This window comes from Parasteatoda tepidariorum, chromosome 8 (genome assembly GCF_043381705.1).
Source record: "Parasteatoda tepidariorum isolate YZ-2023 chromosome 8, CAS_Ptep_4.0, whole genome shotgun sequence".
Taxonomy (NCBI): Eukaryota; Metazoa; Arthropoda; class Arachnida; order Araneae; family Theridiidae; genus Parasteatoda; species Parasteatoda tepidariorum.
In genome coordinates, this window is record NC_092211.1 from 30,486,740 (window position 1) to 30,510,718 (window position 23,979).

Here is a 23,979-nt window from a genome sequence, read left to right on the forward strand (position 1 = left end):
GACTAAGATGTCAAAAGGAGTGAAATGAAATTAGAACGTTTTCCAATTTAAGGTCTTAATTCTTGCATCATAAACTGCACAGTTTGCATATCAATGTCAATCTTAATTTTTTTCGTTTGGGGAATGCAAAAAACAATCATGTTTTTCCGAAGTTCGACTTAACAGAAAATTAAGTGGTATTATTGTTTCTTTTAGCTTTTAGGAGACACTAACTAAAACCGGTCCCTCCTTATGAAAGGAAAAATTCGTTTTTCAGAAATTCTGTTAAAAAGGAAATGTTTAAGTGATTGTATTAGTTCATTCAGAAGACAAAGGGGAAAAAAAGGCTACAGCAAAGGGTGCACTAGATCCTCCTTAAAAACAAAGACAGAACAAATATTGTTTCTAATAATAATAATAATTAAATAACAAAATTGAAAGGGTAAAAAACTGATTTTGGCTGTAGCCAAATTAGGGCGTCAGGAATACGATATTAACACTGTAATGTCGTTATTAGTTACATTTATCTACCTTTAGCGTGAAGCTAATGATCTAAGGAAGGTAATAGCTGAAATAAGTACTTCCATCCTCGAAAATTAGAAGATAATTAGATTTCGGCAAAAGGTAGGCACGGAACGCCGATCCGGAGATACTAACTAAAAAGACGTTCCATTGATGGTGGGAAAAAAAAATACGGGTAGAAGGGGGTGTATGAAACGAAAATCAGAGCAAAGCAGAACTTTTGAAAAAGAATTCGCAGAAATGCAAGAAGAAATACGAAAAAGGTTTGCTTTTACCATTAAAACTTAAAGCTCTCATTAACTTAGGCTATCAAGCAGTTTTCTAAAGGTTTTGAAAGGTTTCGACAACATGTAGTTTTTGAAGAAAAAAAAATGGGGGGTGGAAAAAAAAAAGAACCAAAAGGGTGGGTGGTCTTATTTTAATCACGATGTGCGTTTTCTGCCCTTTTTGAAGAAAACTAGTTTAACTTCTGTAATCAAAGTCTCTGAACATACCTTTTTCTCGAATTAATGGGGAAAAGTAAAGTAAGGGGGTTGACAAGGGTGGGGGCAATGCTTTTCCCGTTTTTCTAATGAAGCTGATTAGAAATTCGGACTTTTTGGAAGTAATTTAGGGTGTGTGCGTCTAATTACTTTTGAACTGCCGCTAATTAGCTAATTACCGGCACGAGAGAAGCACGTGCCCAACTGCTAATTACCGGCTCAGGTGTAATTAAATGCAAAATATTGAGCTTTCACGATTTGCATATTCACACCGGGGTTTTTATTGTAGATCATTATTTCGCTATTTGTGCGAAAAGCGTCGAGGTGAATAGGGAACGTCGACCCCCTTTTCTATGAGCCCCCCCCCTTCGATTTCGACTACACACCAAAAGGGGAATACTTTTTCCAGGACAGCCACCCCCTACTTCCCCAGAAAAAAATCACGTGTTTTCATTTCAACTACTAATTAGATTACAGGCAGAAAGAATTTCTTGCATCTTAAAACAAAACGGGGGGTGAGATAAAAGGGGTGAGGGACAGGTCAACATGGATTACTTTCTCATTGGCTGAATAATCGCTTTGTCATATAAAGAAACTCATTTGCACTTTCAAAGATAAAGCATTCTCAATCCGGCACATCTTGTTTTGTAAATTAAACTCAGTTTTTTTCAGTTTTTCTTTTCAAATATCACAACTGGCTTTTATTTTGTTTATTCAAATCACCTCCCTTGCTCCTATCTTAAGCACAAAATAAATAGCCTAACTAAAAGGCAAATCTGAAAGCAGCAACAACTAAATCAGGAGAATTAGAAAGAGAGCGATTGAAAGAAAAAAAATTATTTTATTTTTTTCCTTTTGTCTTTCTTTTTTAAGAATTAAAGAGTACGAAGAAAAGATTAAAATTGAATCCTCACTAATTTAGGGATGAAATTGTCGCTTCAGAAATAAATTATATGGGTCTCATATTAAAAAGTCGTAAAGTAATTAGTTTAAGAAAACAAAATTAGAAGACGGTAGATTAGTTGATTTAAATAAAATAATAAATTAAAAAAAAAATCGATAAATTTTTTTAAGGTTAACCCTTTTCTAAGATTGTTTATAAGTAAGGATTTTTCCCTTTCTTTTTTGGTTTGAGTAAACAATTTCTTACAGAATGGCCACAAACGCTCAGCAAAAAATGCGCTGAAATTTTCCAGCCTGATTTCTTCTAATTTCCAGATTTTTAGAATCGATGGTAAAAATTTTATTATTAATTTTTCAGTTATGCTTCTTTCAGTTCAGTTTTTCTTTCTTCACAGAATCGCCACAAACACCCAAGAGAAAAAGGAGAAAAAAAAAAAAATAAATAAATAAAAAAAATAATAAATTCGCCAAGTTTTTCAAGTGGATTTTTTTATTTCTGTAATTTTTATAATTAGGTGTATAAATTTTATTAATAATTTTTCAGTTATATTTTTTCTAGTTAAGGAAACTTTTTTTTTACAGAATGGCCACAAACACTTAGGGAAAAAAAAAGAAAAAAAAAAAACTCATTGACATTTGAGATTTATTACTTTTTTAAAATTTTTTTAATCGGATGCATAAATTTTACTGTAAATTTTTCAGTTCAGAAAACTTATTTTTACAGAATGGCCTCGAACACTCAGAAAAAAAGAAAAATTAAATAAACTGGTTGAAATTTTCTAGGCTGATTTCTTTGAAATTCCCTGAAATTTTAAGATCGGTGGCATAAATTTTATTATTAATTTTTCAGTTATGCTTAACTTTTATGCATAATATATATTACAAAACACTTTTATTTGTTTGTAGATTTGAAAATAAACCGTTTAAAAACAGTTATAACAAGACCAATTTTTTGGTGCAAGAATTTTGGATTTTTATGTACCTCTACCTCAAATTATAAACTTTCCCTGCTTTTTGAGTATATTAATTAAATTCCCTAAAAATTTCTCTCGTATAAAATTCCTCGACTTTTCCCTGTTCCGTGGCTACGCTGTTTTAGTTAAGGTTGTTACTGTCTTTGCTGCGATTTTCACAATTAACAAATTTGGAAAAATAATAATAGTAATAGTTCAGACAGTGGAGTGGTTAGTGACGTAGTAAGAAAGTAATAGAAAGTAAGTCTCTTTTTTCTTATCATTATTTTCTAATTCATGATTTTGCAATTTTCCTTTAAAAAATGAAAGAAAATAGTTGCTTGAATTGTGTGAAATAGGACACTTATTTACGAAATACAAAAAAAAGAATTGTAATGAAAATAATGGTATGTAATAATAATTAAAAAAATAACGGAAAAGAATTTCAAAAAAGTTGAAAACATTTATTTTACTATTTAAAAAAAAAAAAAAAAATTACATGTCAAATATTTACATGTCATAGAAATATTTTGAAAGAAATAGAAATCTTGTTTTTATTACTTTTTAATTTGTGGTTTTTTCAATTTTAATTCTTGAATTAAGTGAAAATCTTTCAAATTTAAAATGGAACTCTCTTATTAGGACCATATTTTATCTATAACATGCAATTTTTCATCGCATAACTTAGGTTTTCTTTTGTTTTGTTTGTAACGTCAAATATTAGATTTTGAGAGCAAAAAAATATCATTGAATAAAGATGGAAACATGGAAAAGACTTACTAAAATATGATATTTTTATAACAAATAATTGTAATAGATGATAGAATTATTTAAATCGAATCTCAATAACTAATTACTGTTACTGACAATTCTAAGACTGGTCATGATGTAAGAGTTTTCCAGGTTTTTGTAAAAAAAAATGCAACTTTCCCTGCTTTTGATGGTCAAAAGTGCCTGGCAATTGCAGGTTTTCCCTGAACAGTGGGAACCTTGTTTTATTTATGAAAAAAATTGGACTAGAAATTTATAAAGAAAACAATTGAATAAAAATTCAAAAAGTTAAAAAAATTATTTTTCAATAAAAAAAAATTAGTTTCACAAAAAATTAAAATAACTATGTCATAAGAACAATCTAATTGATTAAAAATTCTACAGTTTCAAAAATCTTATTTATAAAAAAGTATAACTTTAATGCAGGAGGGTATTTAAATTTACATACATGCTAATAGAATGTAATAAAAAGGATAATTTACATAATATTTAATTATTATTCATGTATCTTAAACAAAATAGTCGGCTAAATAATTAAAAAATATAAAAACTTAAATATAAAATAGTTGAAATGTTATTATATTAGCTGTTTTTTTTTTTTTTTTTTTGGATAATATAAATAAACAGCTAGACTAATTACACAATAAGTTTAAAAGAAATAAATTTAGATGGATGAATTAAAAATAGTGACAATTGGTCATAATTGGTAGAGATAAAATATTTAGTAAATATATATTGCTGTATAATACGAGTTAATACTGTTCGATTATTGATAGAAAAATTCTGGGAAAAGTCTGATATGTTTAATACAGCTTGCACACTGAGAACTAAATAATTTAACACAAGAAATATTTTTATTTGAAAACAATAATTAATTAAATAAAGAGCTACATAATAGATTAATCAAAGATTAAGTCCAGAATTTTAATAAAAATTATTTTATTTTTATTGAATTAAGGTTTAACAAAAGACAACCGTAAACTTTTTTTTAAATTGAATGTATATCAGATTTAATTCTACAACTAAAATAATTCACATGCCAAGTGACATATTTATTAGATGGTAAGCTAGGGCTGCATAACTTGTGGCAAGGTGTGAAATGCGACTTTCAAATGGTCAATGTAAAAATATCCATCTTGCCAACAAAAGTTTATTGCAACATATATCAACACAACTACATAAAAAAATTATTTGACTGTTTTACAAGCTAATTTCAAAATATTTGGAAAGGAAAACACTAATTATGGAACTAAAATTTCAAAATATAGGTGTCAAAAAATTTGAAATTGATTTGTTGCATGCACAAAGATTTATAAAGAGTTCATTTTCAGCCTCACTAACATCATTCCAAATAAATGGACTTCCTCACAGTCCTTCTTTATCCCTATAATCGGCCACATTTTTCTTAATTTCTACAATGTTAAGTTCCATATGCTGACTAACTTTACAGATGAAATTCAATGCATCAATTAATTCAGTAAGACTTAATTTGTGTCCTTGCAATGCTGGATTTAATCGGCAGTCAAATGGATTTGATGTATACTAAATTTCTGTTCAGCAAGTTTTGTTAAAACCTTTTTCTCTTCAGATTTTTGGAGAGGAGATACAGGAATTTCTTCATTTAAGATTGATTTTAGGTATTTAAATTTAGAATATATGTTATGAATTTGTGAAGAGTTGGACTCAATTGCAGTTATTATGTCTACAATGGGTTTCAAGATGTTAATAATCTTTTGAACATTAACCCAAAATACGTAATCAACAAGCAGTCTTTTTTATGTGAGGTCTGCTGATTTCTGAAGAGCAGACTAGATAGATATTACTGCAAACAAAACAAATGGCTACCCCCATCTTATTTTTCCTGGTAATTTCAATGAATTTTCGAAATTTTCAATTAATTTTCGAATTCAACAATGCAAAATCTAAAATTTCAATCTCAAATAAAATAAATAATTAAATAAAAAAAAAATAATTCTTTTATGGGCAGTAATAAAAACATGAAATTACTTATTTGTTCTGAATATTATAAGATAAGAAACTTCTTTTAGAAATATATTTTAATTAGAATAAATGTAATTATTAAAATTTTTTCTCCCGAAACAAAACTGTTGCTTTTGTTTTTCTGAATGTAAATGATAGAGAAATTTGTCCTTGATCCACATTTAGTTTGTATATTGTGCTGTTTCCCTGAAAAATACTCAGCATTCTAAATTGTCTGAATATTTTTTGAGAATTTTAATCATATCAAGTTTTCATTTCAATTTTTGCACAATTTTGATGGGTATAAAAATACATATGTAAGCTTAAAACTTCCTGTATTTTTAAATATTAGTGTATATTACTTTAATGTTTGGCTGATTGCATTAAATTATTCATATCTTTTTGTATTATTCATTTGATGCAAAAAAGCTCCCCCATATACTGGGTAGTTATAAATTTTTGAAATATTTCTTCTGAATTTATTTTATAAAAAGCTGCAAGTTTATTTGCATAAAATACAGATAATTGCATTATTTACTAAACTACAGTAAAGGTAGATTAAGGTTACATGCTTCAAGAATGACTAAAAACCATGAAAACCCTGGTTTCGAGTATTTAACAAGGTCAGTGGTAGATACCTGGGTAAATACCCATTTACAAATACCTTACTCACTGGGTATTTACTTGATCGACATCTATAGTAATATATAAGAATGCCAACATCATACAAAAATAATTTAAAGAAAAAAAGACAGTGAATACAAGTTTACTACCAAAGCAATGCACTCCAATTGGTCAAGTAGCACAGGTTTCACTGCATTAAATAAAATCTGCTCTGTACAAATTGATATTGCTCTCATTAATCTAAATAATAAATTTATTATTATCAGTTTATAGAAAAACTGAATTAATTGAGACCCTCAAAGGCTATATGTTTCTTTTTGCAGCTTCTTGTAAAAAGGATGGGCACCTCAATAGTGAGCAAGCAATATATTGCAGTTGTAGTAACCCGAAGGTAACGCCATTGAAATCAAAGACTTCGAAGTTTATCATAGTAACCAGAAACAGGATTTCAGCAAAACTGAACGAGAATTATCGGCAAACCAAGGGACTCCTGATTCTATTCTAGAACTACAAAGAATATGAATAGAAAACAAATACTATTGCACTAATTAGTAAAGTTCCAGAAAATTGACACTAAATTAAGCTATAAAAATCTCAATTTGATGAATCCATATAATCTAAGGAAATATACAGAGGAATATTTTAAAATAATATAACTAGAATAAAATGCTATTAAAAAAAAATCACACTTTATTTTTAATTCTTTCACATAAACACATGCTAGACTCTGCAATTACTAAAAACATATACTATATATATTTTTTCCAATGCCCACCTGTGTTAACATTTTTCTTCAATTCAGGCATTAACAGGGCAGATTTGTTGGCCCCCCTTTCAGGGGCACCATATTAGGTGGGCCAACGTTGCTCCCACAGTAAGGACAGATAGTACAGAGAAGGAAAGAACATCCATGCCTTGCCCAGGATTTGAACCCAGAACCGTTCTGATGCAAGGGCAGTTCCCTAACCCGTACACAGGCCGGTTGGCATTACTAAAAATATTATCCGACCAAACACAGTATAAATATAGGCAATTGTTTAAAACCTGATAAAATATTATACTTAAGGGTAACAAGTCTGCATTTGAAACAATCACACATATTATACAATTCACAAAAAAAGAAAGAAAAAAAAAAACTTTGATCCAATGATTGGATGTTAAGTATTAAGTTACAGTCTCTATGGCTGAATGCATTCAGGTAAGATATGTTATCGAATTAGAGTAGGCAGTAATTTAAGATGAGAGATCAGACTCGAAAAAGTATGTTCCTTTTCTTCAATAAAATGTACCTTTTTCACTGATTTGTATTCTAGATTCCTAAGATATATAGGAGGTGGGTAGCAACAACCTGAAAGAAGAACCTAAAGAAAGTTTGGACAGGAGACCAACAGAAATTGAAGACTCAAAAATTACCTTTTTTCTCAGTATTTTTCTGTATCTCAAAAACTAAATACATGAATTTAAACTCTTCACATTCGTTTAGAAACCTTATTTTTTGAAAGATATTCTCAAACAATAAATGATTTTTAACATTTAATCATCATTGAAAAATTTTTAGATTGCTATAACTTAATCATAAAAAATAAATTATTCTATCTTTGAAAATAAAATTTATTCTCATCTAGAAAATTTCATTACTAGGGTGGTTACTATTGAAAAATTCATGATTTGGAGCAAAAATACTTTCAACAATTTCAAGTCATTCAGTAAACTTTTTTTATTCTTGAAGGTAGATATTGTTCCAAAAATTCCTATTTTTAAGTATTCTATTTCATTCAATGTTGACTATATTTCAGAGAAATAAATAATTCTATAATTAATCTATTTTTCTTCGAAACAGAAACTATACTAATGTCGAAAGTTTTTTTTAACTATTGTGGTAGCGTGTGATTGAAAAATTAGTGTTTTGAAGCAACAATATTTTCTACAATTTCAAGTTAATCAAATAATTTTTTTCAATGTTGACTCAATGTTTCATTCAATGTTGACGATACTTCACAAAAATAAACTATTCTATGATTCATTTATTTTTCTTTGAAATTAAAATTTTACAAATGTAGAAAGTTTCATAGCTATTGCAATAGCATCTGATTGAAAAATCGGGTTTTGGAGCAACAATATTTTCAAGTTAAATAAATAACTTTTTGTAAATTAAAGGTAGCTATTATCCTAAATATTTACATTTTTAAGTATTCTATTGCATTCAATGTTGATTATATTTCACAATTATAAATTATTCTATGATTCATCTATTTTTCTTCAACATTAAAATTTTTCTAAAGTAGAAAGTTTTATAGCTATTGTGGTAGCATATGATTGAAAAATTTGTGTGTGCTTTGGGGCAAAAATATTTTCAACTATTAAAAGTTGCTCAATTAAATTTTTTTTATTGTTGAAGGCAGCTCTAAAAATTCACATTTGTAAATTTCCTATAATATTAGTGTTGACTACATTTCACAAAAATAAATGATTCGATGATTTATCAATGTTTTTTTTTTCTTTTTAAAATTATAATTTTCCTCATCTATAAAATATTATAATTATTAATAAAGCATGTGAATGAAAATTTTTTGTTAAGGAGCAACAATATGATTCAATCAAAATTTCCACTATCTGATTGTGATTAAATATTTAAGTCAGATGAGTAATTTTTAAAAATGTTGAGTTTTAAATTTAACTATATATTCTCAGATTATCATGCCTAGTGGAATAGTTTTAATATTACATGATTGTATTTTTCTTCAATTTAGTATAAAAAATGCTCGGTCAACCACTTTTCATTTCTGAAACCATTACTTCTGGAAACATTGAAGCCTTAAGACAACTTTATTTTGATTTAATATTATTATTGAAATAAATGTTTTGATTTTAAATTTCTAAATTTTTTCAATTTCACTAAAATGCCAATTCATGTGGAAAGGGGGAAAAAAGAGAAAAGATTTTTTATTTATTTAGATAAGAAACTAACAATATCTCAATCAAGAACAAAACAAAATAAAAATTGCGCCAAAAAATTTATGGGTGGTGTGCTTACTTACAAATAGAAATAGGTGTGCTTACATAGAAATATACAACAATAAAAGTTTGGAATATTATAAAGAAAGTTTATATAACTTAATTAGAATAAATAATAAATTTGATACTTACCAATGGTACGAAACTAATGAAATGTTCTAAATCAATGAAATATTTACAATGCGAAGTTCAACACTCTTGAAGCCAAATATAGAGAAAAACTGAAAAATAAAAAGCCAGAATGCATAATATGTTACAAAACAAACAAGCTAATACAATAATTTAACAACGTAAATGATTATACATAAATAAGCAGTTTCTAAAACATTTTTTAATTCTTTAATCAATTTCTTATCATAAGTTTTTGATTCTAAGACAAATAGTTCAAACCAGATATACTCATCCAACAGAAAATGATTTTTAATTATTTTATATTCCAATAGAGAAGATTACTAAAGATTTCTTTTCTAGTAAAGAATAAGAATCTTATTATCAGTTTTTGATTCTAAGACAAATAGTTCAAACCAGATATACTCATCCAACAGAAAATGATTTTTAATTATTTTATATTGCAATAGAGAAAGTTACTAAAGATTTATTTTCCAGTAAAGAATAAGAATAGTGCTTTTTTTTTAAATTTGATAATTAGAATTTGAATAAGATAATATCTTAAAATATGTACTGTTCATTAACAAGTTTAAGCAGGTGAAATTAATAGTTTGTTGAAGTTACAGCTTGTTTAATTGAAATAATATCAATTCACAATAAAGTTAACTTCAGTCTTTAGGTTCAGAAGCTCTTTTGGTGCGTGGTCACAATAAAATTTAAAAAAAAAAAAATTTTGTTCACCCTTTTTGGTGATGTGTTTTCGCTTCATCCAACATCTTGGTTATTTCCGCCAAACTCTTCAATCAAAAAGTATTATATGCAAGAAAGTTTGTTCCAATGCCAATACTCATTTATATCTAGGAAAGTATTATGTTTCCGACGTAGAAGAAATCATACCCAAGTTGATATACCTAATAGTTAAGAACTTACTTAAATTTTATATCATAACAGAGCGAATTTTGACTCAAACATATTTATGCGCCTGACATTGCCATCCAGGCAAGTTAGATATTGATTCTAATATACATATTTTTTACGCAATTAATGAGAACACTTCAGCTCACCACTCTTTTTAAAGTTTTTAGGAGAATGTAAAAAAAAAATAAATTACATAACAGTATTTCTCATACACAAATCTTTTATAACATTTAAACTTTGCGAACTAAGGTGTTCTTTTAGATTGAGAAAAAAATCCAAAAATTTTTTTGTCCTCTCTGTCGAATTCTAAATTATAAGGCAAGAGTTAAAATACATTGGCATCCACAAATACAAAACAGATCAGCTGTTCTACACCAGCAATAAAACTAAGGATTACTAAGCTGCTGCATGTGGTTTAATAGCTGCTAAAGGACAAAGAATCAATGAGACTAGGTTGCACAAGGCTCTTATGGAAGTCGACTGCACACAAACTCTATCATTAGAAAGTAGTCTTGGTTCTAAGATACAAGAGAACAATCACAGCAATCTCAGATGTTGCAGAATAATATTAAAGTGTTTTAAATAAACTACATACAAATGGGTTAGATTTAAAAAAAATTTTTTGGCAATTTATGATTATGACATTTTTTTACATTATTATTTATGACCCTCACTTAGTAATTTTTGAAGGTAAGTTTCAACTTATAAAGCTCTCTTAACAGCTTTGAATTTAGATTTTACAAAGGTCTTCTGGTACTCTTAAGACCATATTCAATTAAGATTCTTAATAAGAGCTTATGCAAAGGTGACAATGTACTTGAAGTGCGTGCAAATGCAAGTAAGTATGAATAGAGTGAAAGAAACATATTACAAATTAAAATCAGTTAGGATAGCGTAGACATAGTCACAGTGAAACAAATCTTTTTGTTAAAACAAAACTGACTGATATTGAGAAACCAGTGATGAAATGGACCTTTGAGACAAAACAAGGTTCTAGTGAGGTTTACAGTTTCTTTATTAATCAGGAAAACCAAGCAGGGGTTGATACTTGACGTTCTTGATTTTGTTGAAATTTTCCGAATTTGTAAAACTTCGAAACGATTTCTTTTATTTCTGAAAAAATGTTTTGTTTAGGGAGAGACAAAACTGAAGATCCTCTAGAATTTCGAAAAAATAACATCTATTTACATGTGGCAATAGAATCTATTGCATGTGGTAATATTGTTTGTTGAAATGAGTGAATCATAACTCTGGCCACCATTTTCACAATAACTATTAAAAGATAAATACTCAGTGAATCGTTGAAACAAACGTCAAAGGTCATTCAAAAGTCTTTGATTATTTTTCTCAACTTTGCGAGCAAAAATATAGTTCTGCCAGCAATAAGCCACAAAGGTTTCTGTGGATGTATACTAATAAGCAGTACATAAAAAAAATCAGCATATGTGCGTGATTTTAAAATTACATAAAAGTAGCAAGTAACCGAAAATTTGCACAATTGTCAAGTGGGACTGCCTTCGCTGGAAAAGAAGCTCTAAATATAGCAGGAACAAAATCACCTCACACATTTATCGTTACTAATTCAACTTTCATATAACATGGACCCAAACTTTGATGCTTGCACCTGAATAAATGAATACATAAATAGTTATAGAAAAGCTATACATTGTTTTAAAAATGTGATTTAAGCCCAATATGAATATCTCACGTTAACATCTTTCTCATAGTCTCTATCTAGAGGATATTGAGATGGTAGAGGCAAAATATACTTGTTTCTATCTTTGCAAGTGATATAATGGTTTCCAACGTGGATGAAATCATACCCAAATTTATATACCTAATCATTAAGAAGTTATTTAAATTTTATATAAAAACAGAGTGAATTTTTACTCATACATATTTATGCATCTGACATTGGTATTCAGGCAAGTAAGGTATTGATTCCAATGTTTTTTTTCTTTAAGCAATCAATGCGAATACTACAGTTCAAAAGTTATAAACGGTTTATGTAGGATGCAAAAAAAAGTACTAGTAAAATTTTTTATTCACAAATCATTCATAACTGTTTTACATAATGAATTGGTGAGTTCTTATTGATTGCTTAAAGAATATTCTAAAAACAATACATGATTAGCCTGCATAGCAATATGACAAACATACATATAAGTCAGAATTTGCTTTGCTTTTATATAAAACTTAATATCTTCTTAACTATTAGACCTATGAACTTGGGTGTGATTTCATTCGATTCAGCATAAAAAATTACATAAGAACAATAAATTACTTGACCAGATAGCTATGAGCTTATGTTTTGCCCTCTTCTCCCTTAGTAAATTCTATATAGAACTAAAGCTTACTTCGGCTGAGGGTGTTAACTTCAGATATTCATATTGGGCTAAAGTCACATTTAAAAAAATTTACAGCTTTTCCATGACTATTTCTGCATTCTTCATCAGGTACAGGTCATAAAGTATTAGGGCCATGTTATATAGCAGTTGAATCAGTAACAATAGATCTAAGAATTGATTTTGTTTCTGCTATACTTAAGACTATTTTCCAGCAATTTTCATATTTGCCTAGTCTTGGCGAAGGCAGTTAATGACCATGAAAGTTGCGAAAAATTTCAGTTTTTAGCTACTGTAAGGTCAAGCCTAATGTATACCCCATATATAAATTCTTTTAGGTCCTACTTATTAAAATGTATTCACAGAAATACATAACTTTGTGGTTCACTGTTGGCACTTAGATTTTGACCTTCAAAGCCTATTCAAAATAGGCTGAGAAGTTTGATCCGTAAAATTTACAACATTCAACACGAATTTTGCCCACAAAAACCACTTTTCTATTTGCCGAGCATTAACAACAGATCCCTAAACATTTCAAAGCAACATATAAGTAGATAAAATAACAGTTACAGATAAAATGATTAAAAATTACAATTGAAAACACTTAAAAAAAAACACACATAAGAATAACTATTGAAAATAAAACACATACAAATAAGAATAGGAAAAAGACATTTTAAAAAGTTCATTTTTCCTCATAAAATAGCAAACAGACAAAGAATATTTAACGTGCTTTCATAGGCCTGAAAAAGATTTTTGAATTGGGCAATCTTTCAAAATTTTTATAGCAAAGAGCACAAAATTAAAAAAAATGACATATGTGCAAACTTGATATAGTATATCCATATGTATATATATGTATGTCCCAGATTGCCATTATGGATATGAAATGAATTGGACAGTTTCGAGGATTGTTGAGCAATAGCAAGCAAGGAGTGCAGCGTAATATAATTGTTATAAAGGTGAAAATATATCAAAGTATGGTACAAATGAATATGGTACAAACAAGAGCAAGCAAAGTGAACTTAATTCTGGAAGCAATATCTAAAATGAACAAAACTAAAAGAACGTTAGCAGTTTTATAAGTAGGCAAGCGATACTGAGAAGATCATATTTGACATATAACAGACTAAATTTATTTTTTAATAAGTTAATTATTTCATATTAAATTTTTTTGGAAATTATATTATTACAGTGATAAAATAAAATGTGTATCATATTATCAAAGGTATTTTCATCATTTTTTATTCAATTATGTTTTCATTAATTGATAAAATTTAATTATTATTTCAATAATTTTTACAAATTTTAATTGTTATTTCATTAGTTTCATACTATTTTTTTTTATTTATACATGTTTATACGTAAATAAAGCTTTTTCTTCCAAGTGATAGGCTTCAAAAGAAAATATTTCATTAAAAGCAGATAATGGGTTGCTTTTATAATTCAAAGTATAATACAAATCAATAATATACAAAAGAAGACATAAATTCTGGAAAATACTCAGATACTATATGGAAACCATAATAATTCAAGGAAAAGTCTTAGAGAGTCTTTAGAAAAAAATTTTTTTATGAGGGATTGATTAAATATGATAATTAAAAAAAAAAAGAAAAAAAAATCATCTGCCTATTACAATAAAAAAAATATTATAAATAAATTTAAACACAGAAAAATGAAAAAGAAAAAAAAGAACAATGGTGGGATTTTCAAGAATATGATATTCAGGTAGCGCCATCTGTCGCCGTGAAAAGTAATGGAAAATTGCAAAGTATGTTCTTAGTGCATAAAATGAAAAGTTAATATGACAATATATTGATAATAATAAAATAGAATTATTTAATTAATGTATACAATAAGATTTAAGCAAGAAGAAAATTACATATTTTCGGAAACAATTTTCGACAGTAATGAAAAAGTTTAGTATCTATATTTTTTTCTTATTAAGAATATTCATAAATTTCTGAAGACATTTAAAACATATTCAACAATTTCACACATATCTTACAACGTTTGATACTATTTAATGGAAAGATAACTGGACAAATAGAGTTAAGTAAATACATCTTTAATCAAGAAAACAATCACTTGAAAAAGTAGCGGAGAAAAAGTTATGGAGATTAATATTTGAAAAATGATCCAGATAAAAAAAAATTTAAGAAATTTTTCAATCTTAAAACTTAAAAAATTTTGTCTTACTTCTCTGAAATTGATAATTAATTGATAATGATAGTAAATGCTAACCAAATAATAATTGTATTAAAAAGTTAGAACAAATAATAAAAAAATTAAATTGTCAAAACAAATAAAAAAAATCAATGTAATTAAAACATTAAATTGCTACTTTTTTAAATCAGATTCTAGCATATTAATTAATTAAACACATTGTCAGTACAATTTGAACACTATATTTTAATCAGGATAATTTTTCAAAAAGAGAATAGCTGAAAATAAAAACAAAAGCAAATTATTGCGAAATATTGAGTAAAATTGTAACTGAATTTACTACATAAATTAGTAATAGTTAAAAGAAAATCTTCAGTTTTATAGAAAAACGATTGTAATCTTTCATTAAATGGTGTGTCCATTAAAATTAATTTTATAAGAATAATAACAAGCCATATAAGATACATACTAACACATATATCTACATAGTTTCATACATTAATCTTTACATAATAATGTACGAAGATGATATGTGTATTCGAATGTATTATTTCATATTANTTTATAAGAATAATAACAAGCCATATAAGATACATACTAACACATATATCTACATAGTTTCATACATTATTATTTACATAATAATGTACGAAGATGATATGTGTATTCGAATGTATTATTTCATATTACTATTTAAATTAAGTGTTTATTTTTGTAGCCTAGGATTTGGAATTTACAAATTTAATTAGATGAGTATATCAAATAACCCAGACAAAACATGCAATAATCACCATCTAAATTATTAAATAAAGAGAATTATTATAAAATCCTAATGTATTATTAAATATCTAGTTTTGCAGTCTAAAATTTAGAAATCTACAGTTTTAATAGCATGAAAACAGATACTACCAACTATGCAAAATAACGTTTGAATCCCATAGCCACATTCTAACCCAGATATAACAATTATTACATTCAAAATAATATATAACTTACAGACAATAGTACTACAACAGCGTTTTGATGGTAATTTATACTTTTGTGGATATTATAGTTGCGTTTTCATAATCAACTATAGCGGTTTCGATGTATAATCTTAAACGTATAGCTGATATACACAAACAACCACAACACCGGCCGCCATGTTGAAATACGACGTCACTAAAGCGGAAGTTCCGGTTGTCATCGATCACGTTGTAGGCGGAGCCAAAGTAACACTTTGAGCTTTGATTGACATCCATCCGGGCTTGGACTAAACCGCTCTTCTCGTCCTCTCATTGGTGGAATTCATAGTGTGACGTAAATTTCGTCATACCAGACGCTCATCTTTTATGGCGAGGTGACTTGACTGGCATTAGCGTTCAACCCACCTCGAAACCCGCTCGCTGTCCGTCAAAAGTATTCCCAATCAAAACACTCAATTACCTAGAGTCGGGGAGTTTAGTGGTGCTGTGAACGAACCACCCCAACACACAGTGCATAGAGAACTTTTATGGATGGTTAGTGTGCGTGGGGATTGTTGAGAAGTAAGATGCTCGTCTGACAGTGAAGTCAGCGAGTGATTTTTATTGTGCTGTTGTGTGAGGCATGGACGATCCACAACAAAGAATGATGCATCCTGTTTCACAGCATACTTCCGTAAGCATGGCCGGTCATGTTGTACCCCAACACGGCTACGGCATGCCCCAGCAACCGCATGGCGTGGATCCTAATAGTCAACCACCCCCACAAGACCAGGACGTTCGTAAACATGACATCTCTGAAATACTTCAACAGATAATGAATATCACCGACCAGAGTCTTGACGAAGCGCAAGCACGGTAGGTAGCCGCCAGCGGTCCGACGGCCCGCGGGACCGTCGAAGTGCTAACCCTAACCTTCGGTGTTTCTCGTTGGCCTTGAAAATATTATTTGTGTGGTGACCGTTTATTGTGGATATTATTTTTTTTAAATGGGGCCCTGCAATATCTTCATTTTTTTGTCTTGCAGGAAACATACACTCAACTGTCATCGTATGAAGCCAGCCCTATTCAGCGTGCTGTGTGAAATCAAGGAAAAAACAGGTTAGTGTTGTCAACTTTTGATTAATGCCGCCGTAGCTGGCATGATTTATTGTCATCTTGGCGAATGAATTACTGCGTTAAGAACAGGAGCTGTGTTTATGAATTAAGCGTCTCGTAAATCAAATTATGTAAACAATGTATTCGGCATGATCGGATATTTAGACTGGCTAATTTTTTATAATTTATTTACGTCGTTAATATATGTTTTATACTAATTACTTTTACGGAATATCTTTTTTTTAAATTTATTTATTGAATTGTTTTATACTTTCTCACTTTTATTTTCGATCTTACCTGATTTTTAGAGCATATGATCGTATTTTTTCCCTTTTGTTTACATCTTTCCAAAGACTTCCTTTTGTTTATTTTGATGACTGTTCTTATAGAATATTGTTTTTCGTGCCTAATATTTATTTTTTTATTAATATTCCTTGACTGCACGCCCATTCCCTTGTATATTTAAGAGCTTAGTTTACTGATAATAACGTTGGATTATTTTGTAATGATTGCTAGATGTTTTTGAGGTTGTAGTAATATTCGTATAAATTTTTTTTTATTTGATAGTATGATTGATGAGGCAGGAAGAGGCAATAATGATGGAAATTTTTTTTAAATTAATGTTAGATATCATAAGTTTTGTGAGTTAATGGGATTCTAATTCAGTTGTAAGGGTTTGTAGGAACGTCATAGCAATGCTGAAAATTAGTAAATGTAAACATTAGTGAAATGACTATTAAAAAATAATTTTCTTATATCGCAAATAAAAAATGAAATTGGTTATTTTAATTTTAGAAATAAATTCTCTATTCCTGACAATAATATAGCTAATTAAAAATCACTGTGATTATAAAATTAATTTGATAAATTTTTTTTCTATACCTTAGAAGAAGTACCTTATAAGAATAAAATATTGTTGAATTATTTTGAATCATTGAATTGATATCATTATCAATGTAATAACAATATTATTATTATTTTAACAATAATATAATGTTATATTAGTATATGAATATATTATTATTAAGGTAAAACTAAAATGATGTGATTGTAAAGGAATAAATATAATGAATTTCTAAAGAAATTAAAATGGCTATAGTTCTTCAATATTTTATGTAAATGAGTAAGCTGAATTGTTAACACTTAAATTTATGAAAAAATGTCAAAATATTGTAATTAATTTTGATTAATTAACAAAATTTTATTAATTTTTTAATTGACACCTTATTAACATATCACATACTAAGCATATACTTTACTACCAATAACATATTGGGTTCATTATTGCTAGTTATTATGTTATCAAATGCTGTTTAGTACTGATACTCTGATTCTTAAATAATATAATAAATGGATTTTAATCATCTAAAGTGGTAGTGGTCACTTTTAGTTTCTTCCATTTCACCCAGTTTCTTCCAAACAAAATGTCTATTCTACCTCCAGACAGCTTAAAAATGTTGAGGTTTGCATTGTTTACATTCTCTTCTACCTTTTATTGTCACTCTTTTTGGTGTTAATTTTCTTCTTAAACTTGCCATTAGGAGACAAAATTCAAATACAAGTGTTGCTAATTGAAATTAATCTTCTGCTGCCTTAATTTAGTTGATTATTAACTTTTGTTTAAGCTTATAAAATAGGATCATAATTTGTGTATCGTGAAATCGTGTATGTAAAAAAAAGAGAGAAAGTGTTTTAGTATAATTCTGATGTTTTAATATTAAATATTTCAAAATTTACTGTTAGAGTATTGAATCATCAAACTTGTATGCTTTAAAAATGTAAAATTTATGCACACCGTTTGCTTTCTCCCCAAAGTCCTTAAGAAATATTTTATACTGTTAATTTTTATTTATGATTAATAGAAATTTATAATCGTATTTACTTTGATGCACAACTTGGTACTGTGTTATGAGAATAAATTTTAAGTACCAGTTACATTATAAACTAGGGGATCTATATAACGCCCTTATGTAAACTGCAATTTTTCGTAAACCACTTTACCCCATGGGTGCAAACAAAAAGCTGTAGTTTAGAAATTTCTGTTTCTAAGCACAGAGTGATCTTTAACTTTATTTGTTTAATTATTTGCTATGATGCTACAATTTCATAAGTTTAGCAAATTTAATTTGATCTTATTTTTGTTGTTGTTATTAGTTCTAATGCCCTAGAAGACTTAAGTATTTTTTTTTTTTTTGTTTTTTTGTAAATTAGCAACATTTCCTACATATATTTTTTAGAATGTCTATATAAACGTTAATTTTTTGCATTTTTGAGAAAAGCTTCTCAAAAAGGCAGAGTCAAACATTTATTATTTGTTACTACCTCCAAGAAAGCCAAAAACATAGATGTGCACATTTTAAAAGAATTTTTGCAAATACAAAAATTTTGGTTGCTCTGTCGATCGTAGTTGTCGCATCCACTTGAAAATTTCCTGTATTTTTTATTGAGAAATCTGATCTAAAATTTTTCAGGCATTTATATATACATATAAGCATTAATATATAAGTACCAATTTGCAGTATATATATATATATAAATATAGTGAGAGAAATCTTTTTTAAAATCTCATTCTTTGTTAAAGAATGCTTTAATGTTAAAATATTTAAGACTCGGTTTAGCATTTAAATATACATAATCTAATAAGGAATTTATTAATGGTAAAATCTTTTACTTTTCTGTACATTAAACAGAATTAGGTATTAAGCACCTTTGTTTTGAAAATAACTTTGTATCTTTATTTATTTTCCTACTCAGCTAATTTCAAACTTGATGGCTCTGTCATATGGGTTTAATGTTTTATTTTTCTCAATAATTGTTATATACTCTGACTGAGGATGTTTTCCAAATTATTTAAAGTTTAAGACAAGAAAAATCTAACATTTAATTGCTGAAAGATATACGTTTTAGTGCTTACTAGGGGTTGTACAAGGCTTTAGTCAAGCTAAAACAAGTTTAGTCAAAACTTATAAATAAGTAGGAAGTTATAGTATTGTAAAATTTCAAATAGTGGTCAATATTGGCTTCTTTTTTTAAATATTTATGCTCTGGGGAATCATGAAGAAATTACTAGTCTTTTGCATAGTTTAAGAGTTTTAATTTTATATAAATTTTCTTGTTTAAAAGCATATTTTTTATTGTGTAACAAAAAAACAACAATCATTATAAATTTTCAAAGAGGGATTCTTATTATAGGATGAAGTAATTATATCAAAAAATAATATATTAATTATAATAATCTTAATGCTAAATTGCAATTTCTTTAATATGCCAGAATATTATTATGTTCAGCCTTTACGTGACCAAACCATGTATGAAAGTTTAAGGCATATTTATTCTGAAGGAACTTTTACATAATTTTAAAGAAAATTAAAAATTAAAATTTTATTAAAAGTATTTAAAAAAGTTATACTAGATGTGTCTCTTATAAAGTCGATGCTTTTATAACTAAACTGCTGAATAAATTTATACAATGTATCTTGGTACTCATAATTAGTAATAAGTCTGCTTAATAGTTTTAAAAATAATAGAAATGAAAATTGAAATAGTAATAGTTGGCTATTAATTTGTTTATAATTAATTAATTATTCATTATTAGTTCATTATATTGCTAAGTGACAATATCTTGTTGCAATAAAAAATTTATATTAATTTTTTATTCAATTCTACCAAAAATTTCCTCGAGCCTACCTTAATTTGCTGGTTGAGCTGGTTGTTTTGAAAACGTTATAAATAATAATTTAAAAAAAAATTATAGTGCAGCAGTGTGTGCGTTATTTTGCTCCTAACTTGTCATTTCTATCATTATATCGAGTTAATGCCTCATAAGTCAAATTAGTCATCCATCAGGTCAATGCAGTAGCCTAAAAATGTGTGAGGTAAACTTCATGTGTAGTTGCCCCTAAAATAAGAGGGGTTATCGCTTAAGAGGGCGATTAAAAACATATTTTAAAAAACATTCACATTGATATTAAAATAGATCTAAATCCACATTTTCAATAAATTTTTTAATGAGAATTCAAGCTGAAGTTATCCCAGTGAAAGATTTTCAATCATGATCTTCCTTTTCATTTTAATGCTGTTAAACTTCATTATTAAATTTGTTTTGAAAATCATTATATTCATTATAAAATATTTCGTTTGGGCAAAGTATTTAACTAGTATAATTTCAAATGAAAAGTGATAATAACATATTTAAAGTTTTATTGAATAGATTAAATCTTTAGAGATGCAAGACTCCGGGTTACAATATAAAACAATTTTTAATTATAATATTTTTTTCCAGTCATAATATATATAAAGGTTCCTTCAGAAAGGTCAAGAAACAATTTATTTCATTAATTGCAAAACAATCGTTCTATAATTTACAATGAAACAACAAATAAGCAATTTATGTTTCATTGTAATTACCAATTCCGAATTATTTTTCTTTACTGTTTGTCGCCAATCAGTCAAAATTAAAAACTTTTTATGCTAATACAATTTTATTTGACATACATTGAATAGCCGACCCAATATAGTGATAAAATTGTATTAATATTTTTCGAGATGCAATATTGCCCAAGTCATCATATAAATGCTCTTAGTGATTTGGTTGGATTTTTTCACTTTTGGGGCTTCTACTTTTTGCATAGTACTGAATCCATGCTTCCCAAACTGAAGTTATGTAAGCTCAACATAGCTATACTAAACTGGGGCTTAGACTAAAAAGTGACATGTAATTTTTTCTTAACATAGAAAATTTAATTTAAAAAATAATGCTTTCCCTCTAGAAGTATATAATATCTCTATATAATATTTAAAAAAAATGTATAAAATGCATGGCTTATACGTTTATGTTGGATTTTTTATGTACTATTTTAATTTCTATTTAAATATTATGTTTTGAATCGTATTTCCTGGGTTACCATTCAAATTGGGTTTTAGTAATTAAAGTTATCATATTTGTTATGTTAATATAGTTATTTGTTAATTTCTTAATTTAAGCAAATACTAAAAATATTGAAGTCTTGCTTTTTTCCCCTCCTTCAATATTTAAAACTAATAATAAAATAAAAGAATATAATAAACTTAATCTCCATAGGTATTTAAAACATGTTTTTTTTATCATCAAGCTCAAATCATCGTCCTTAAGTAACTACACTAGCTCGTTATTTTTATGAGTGGAATTAAAAATTTAATAATCTGTTTTTGCATTTTTTTTCTTTAAAGTTCAAATATTCTTCGAGTTATTTAATAATATTTTTAAGTAATCATTTTACGTTTGTTATGATTAATGTCAGTAATATGTATTTAAATCATTTATGATGTTATTATTTAGAAAAGTTTATCTTTTGATCTACAGAGGAATAAAGTATATTTTTTAAATTTTTTCTTCATTGCATTTTCAACTAATTCGGTGCTCATCAGTGTTTGACTCCTTTTCAATAACATTACAGATCTGTATTTCTTACTTTCCCTCGCTTATTCTGTGAATTTATTGGTTGGATCCAGCATTGCCCAGTATTTTTCTGTTTTATTTCCCTCTGTGTGCGAAGCAACACTTGATTTCGTTTCTTTGAGTGGTATATAATATCACATAAGTCTTATAATTTTGTTATAGTACTTTTAATTTCTTTGCCTTATTTCGTTATCTTATAATGTAGAAAATAAAGAGTCTAGAATTAAGAAAATAGCTATAAGTTTTAGATACAGAAAACAGTTCATGTTGAGCTGAGAAACATTTGGCAAGGGTTAGTTTAATACAAAGCCTGGCGTTATTTCAGGATTCATCTGTACTCTTTTTTACACATTTTCTCTTATTTTAGAAGATTAAAATATTAAATAATCAATTACCATTGATGAGGCTGTTTATTAACTAATGATGAAATCCAGTAGTTTAAAATTAACTTAAATCTTTATTTTTTTCATGCATAATGTCTGTTGGCAGATGACTCCATTTTTAATTCGATATTGTTTGATTGAAAACATCAAAAAAGATGCGCCTGTTGATAAAAATATTCGTAGATTTTTGTCCTCGACAAAATTAAGTTGCAGGGGATGAATTTTTATTGCCTTATTACTAATTTTATTACTGTTGAATTAATGCATAGGGAAAGCGTCTATTCGCATGTTATACTGTCATTTTGAAGTTATTTTGAATTGATAATTTTTTCCTCCTTCCCTTTAATTATAGTAGTAGTATAATAAAGCAAAATGTGAAATCGCGATCATTTTCTGCTGTATTTATTCTTGCGAAGTTCAGGGTATTGGTTGTAATTCGATTGAATTTATAAATATATTATCTGCCTTTTCATACCTTTCAAATTATGTATTAAGTTATAACTTACTTTAGTTCAAAGTTTTAAATCTTGATACGGTCAAATTTAGAAGTATCAAATATCTAAACGCACTTTTTTTTTCGTTATTTTTTTCCTTTTTAAGGTCTTAAAATTAATAATATAAGATTTAAATTATAAATACACTGTTTTAATGGTTCCTTTTAACGGTTTTAACTTTCAATTATTTAGCTGCCTATTGTACTGGATTTAACATTTTTAGAAATTTTTTCTAATATTGGTAAGGTTCTCTAAGAAATTTTTATAAAAATATAATATTTACCCTACTTAAAGTAAGTAATTGTACTACTGAATAATAATATAATATGAAAATTATAAAAAGTAAATTTTAAATTAATAAAAAAATAATTGCCATTTTTCTATTGTAATCAGCAGAATATTCATTACCAAAAAAAAAAAAAAAAACCAAACANAAAAAAAAAAAAAAAAACCAAACAGAATTCTTTTAACACAGATCTTAATATTGTTGTAGCTTAATCACTACTTTATTTTCATTTCATGTTGTGCGATATAATTTTTAGAAATATTTTTTTCTGTACTAAAAGTCAACTTAATATAACTGTTGTATTTTTTTAAAAAATTTATGTGAATTAAATATAAGTTTTAAAAAATTTGATGAATTCTTGTACTACATTAGTTTTAAATACGCTTTGGTTAAGAAAAATAAATTTCCTTTCTCGAAAATTAAGGTGTCCACAAATTAGCTGTCTATTTTGGAATTATTAATTCTATTATTTTTATGTTTTTCAAAGTTTATTGAAGTAATTCTGTAAAACGTCTCTAAGCATTTTCCAGAGCGTTTTCTTTAAGTAATTCCA

General features: G+C 27.4%; 2 protein-coding genes across 6 annotated transcripts in view; one reads left to right on the forward strand and one right to left on the reverse strand.

The window, feature by feature from the left end:
• Positions 1 to 15,952, reverse strand: part of LOC107442776 (SAPK-interacting protein 1) — a 95,750-nt gene extending 79,798 nt beyond the window's left edge. The window contains exons 1-2 of one of the 2 annotated variants that reach the window (XM_043039031.2): positions 15,763 to 15,952; positions 9,362 to 9,450 (exon numbers count right to left, since the gene is read on the reverse strand). The gene's annotated coding sequence lies outside the window, so the exon portion shown is untranslated. The remainder of the gene's footprint in view (positions 1 to 9,361; positions 9,451 to 15,762) is intronic. The other variant, XM_043039032.2, reaches the window with a different exon arrangement.
• A 110-nt stretch (positions 15,953 to 16,062) lies between these two features.
• Positions 16,063 to 23,979, forward strand: part of LOC107439046 (homeobox protein extradenticle) — a 315,422-nt gene continuing 307,505 nt past the window's right edge. For all 4 annotated transcript variants that reach the window (XR_006224678.2, XR_011637542.1, XM_043039033.2 and 1 more), the window contains exons 1-2: positions 16,063 to 16,586; positions 16,756 to 16,829. Coding sequence is in view for 2 of the 4 variants with exons in the window: in XM_043039033.2 (XP_042894967.1) it covers positions 16,354 to 16,586; positions 16,756 to 16,829 (307 nt within the window). In the remaining 2 variants the exon portion in view is untranslated. The remainder of the gene's footprint in view (positions 16,587 to 16,755; positions 16,830 to 23,979) is intronic.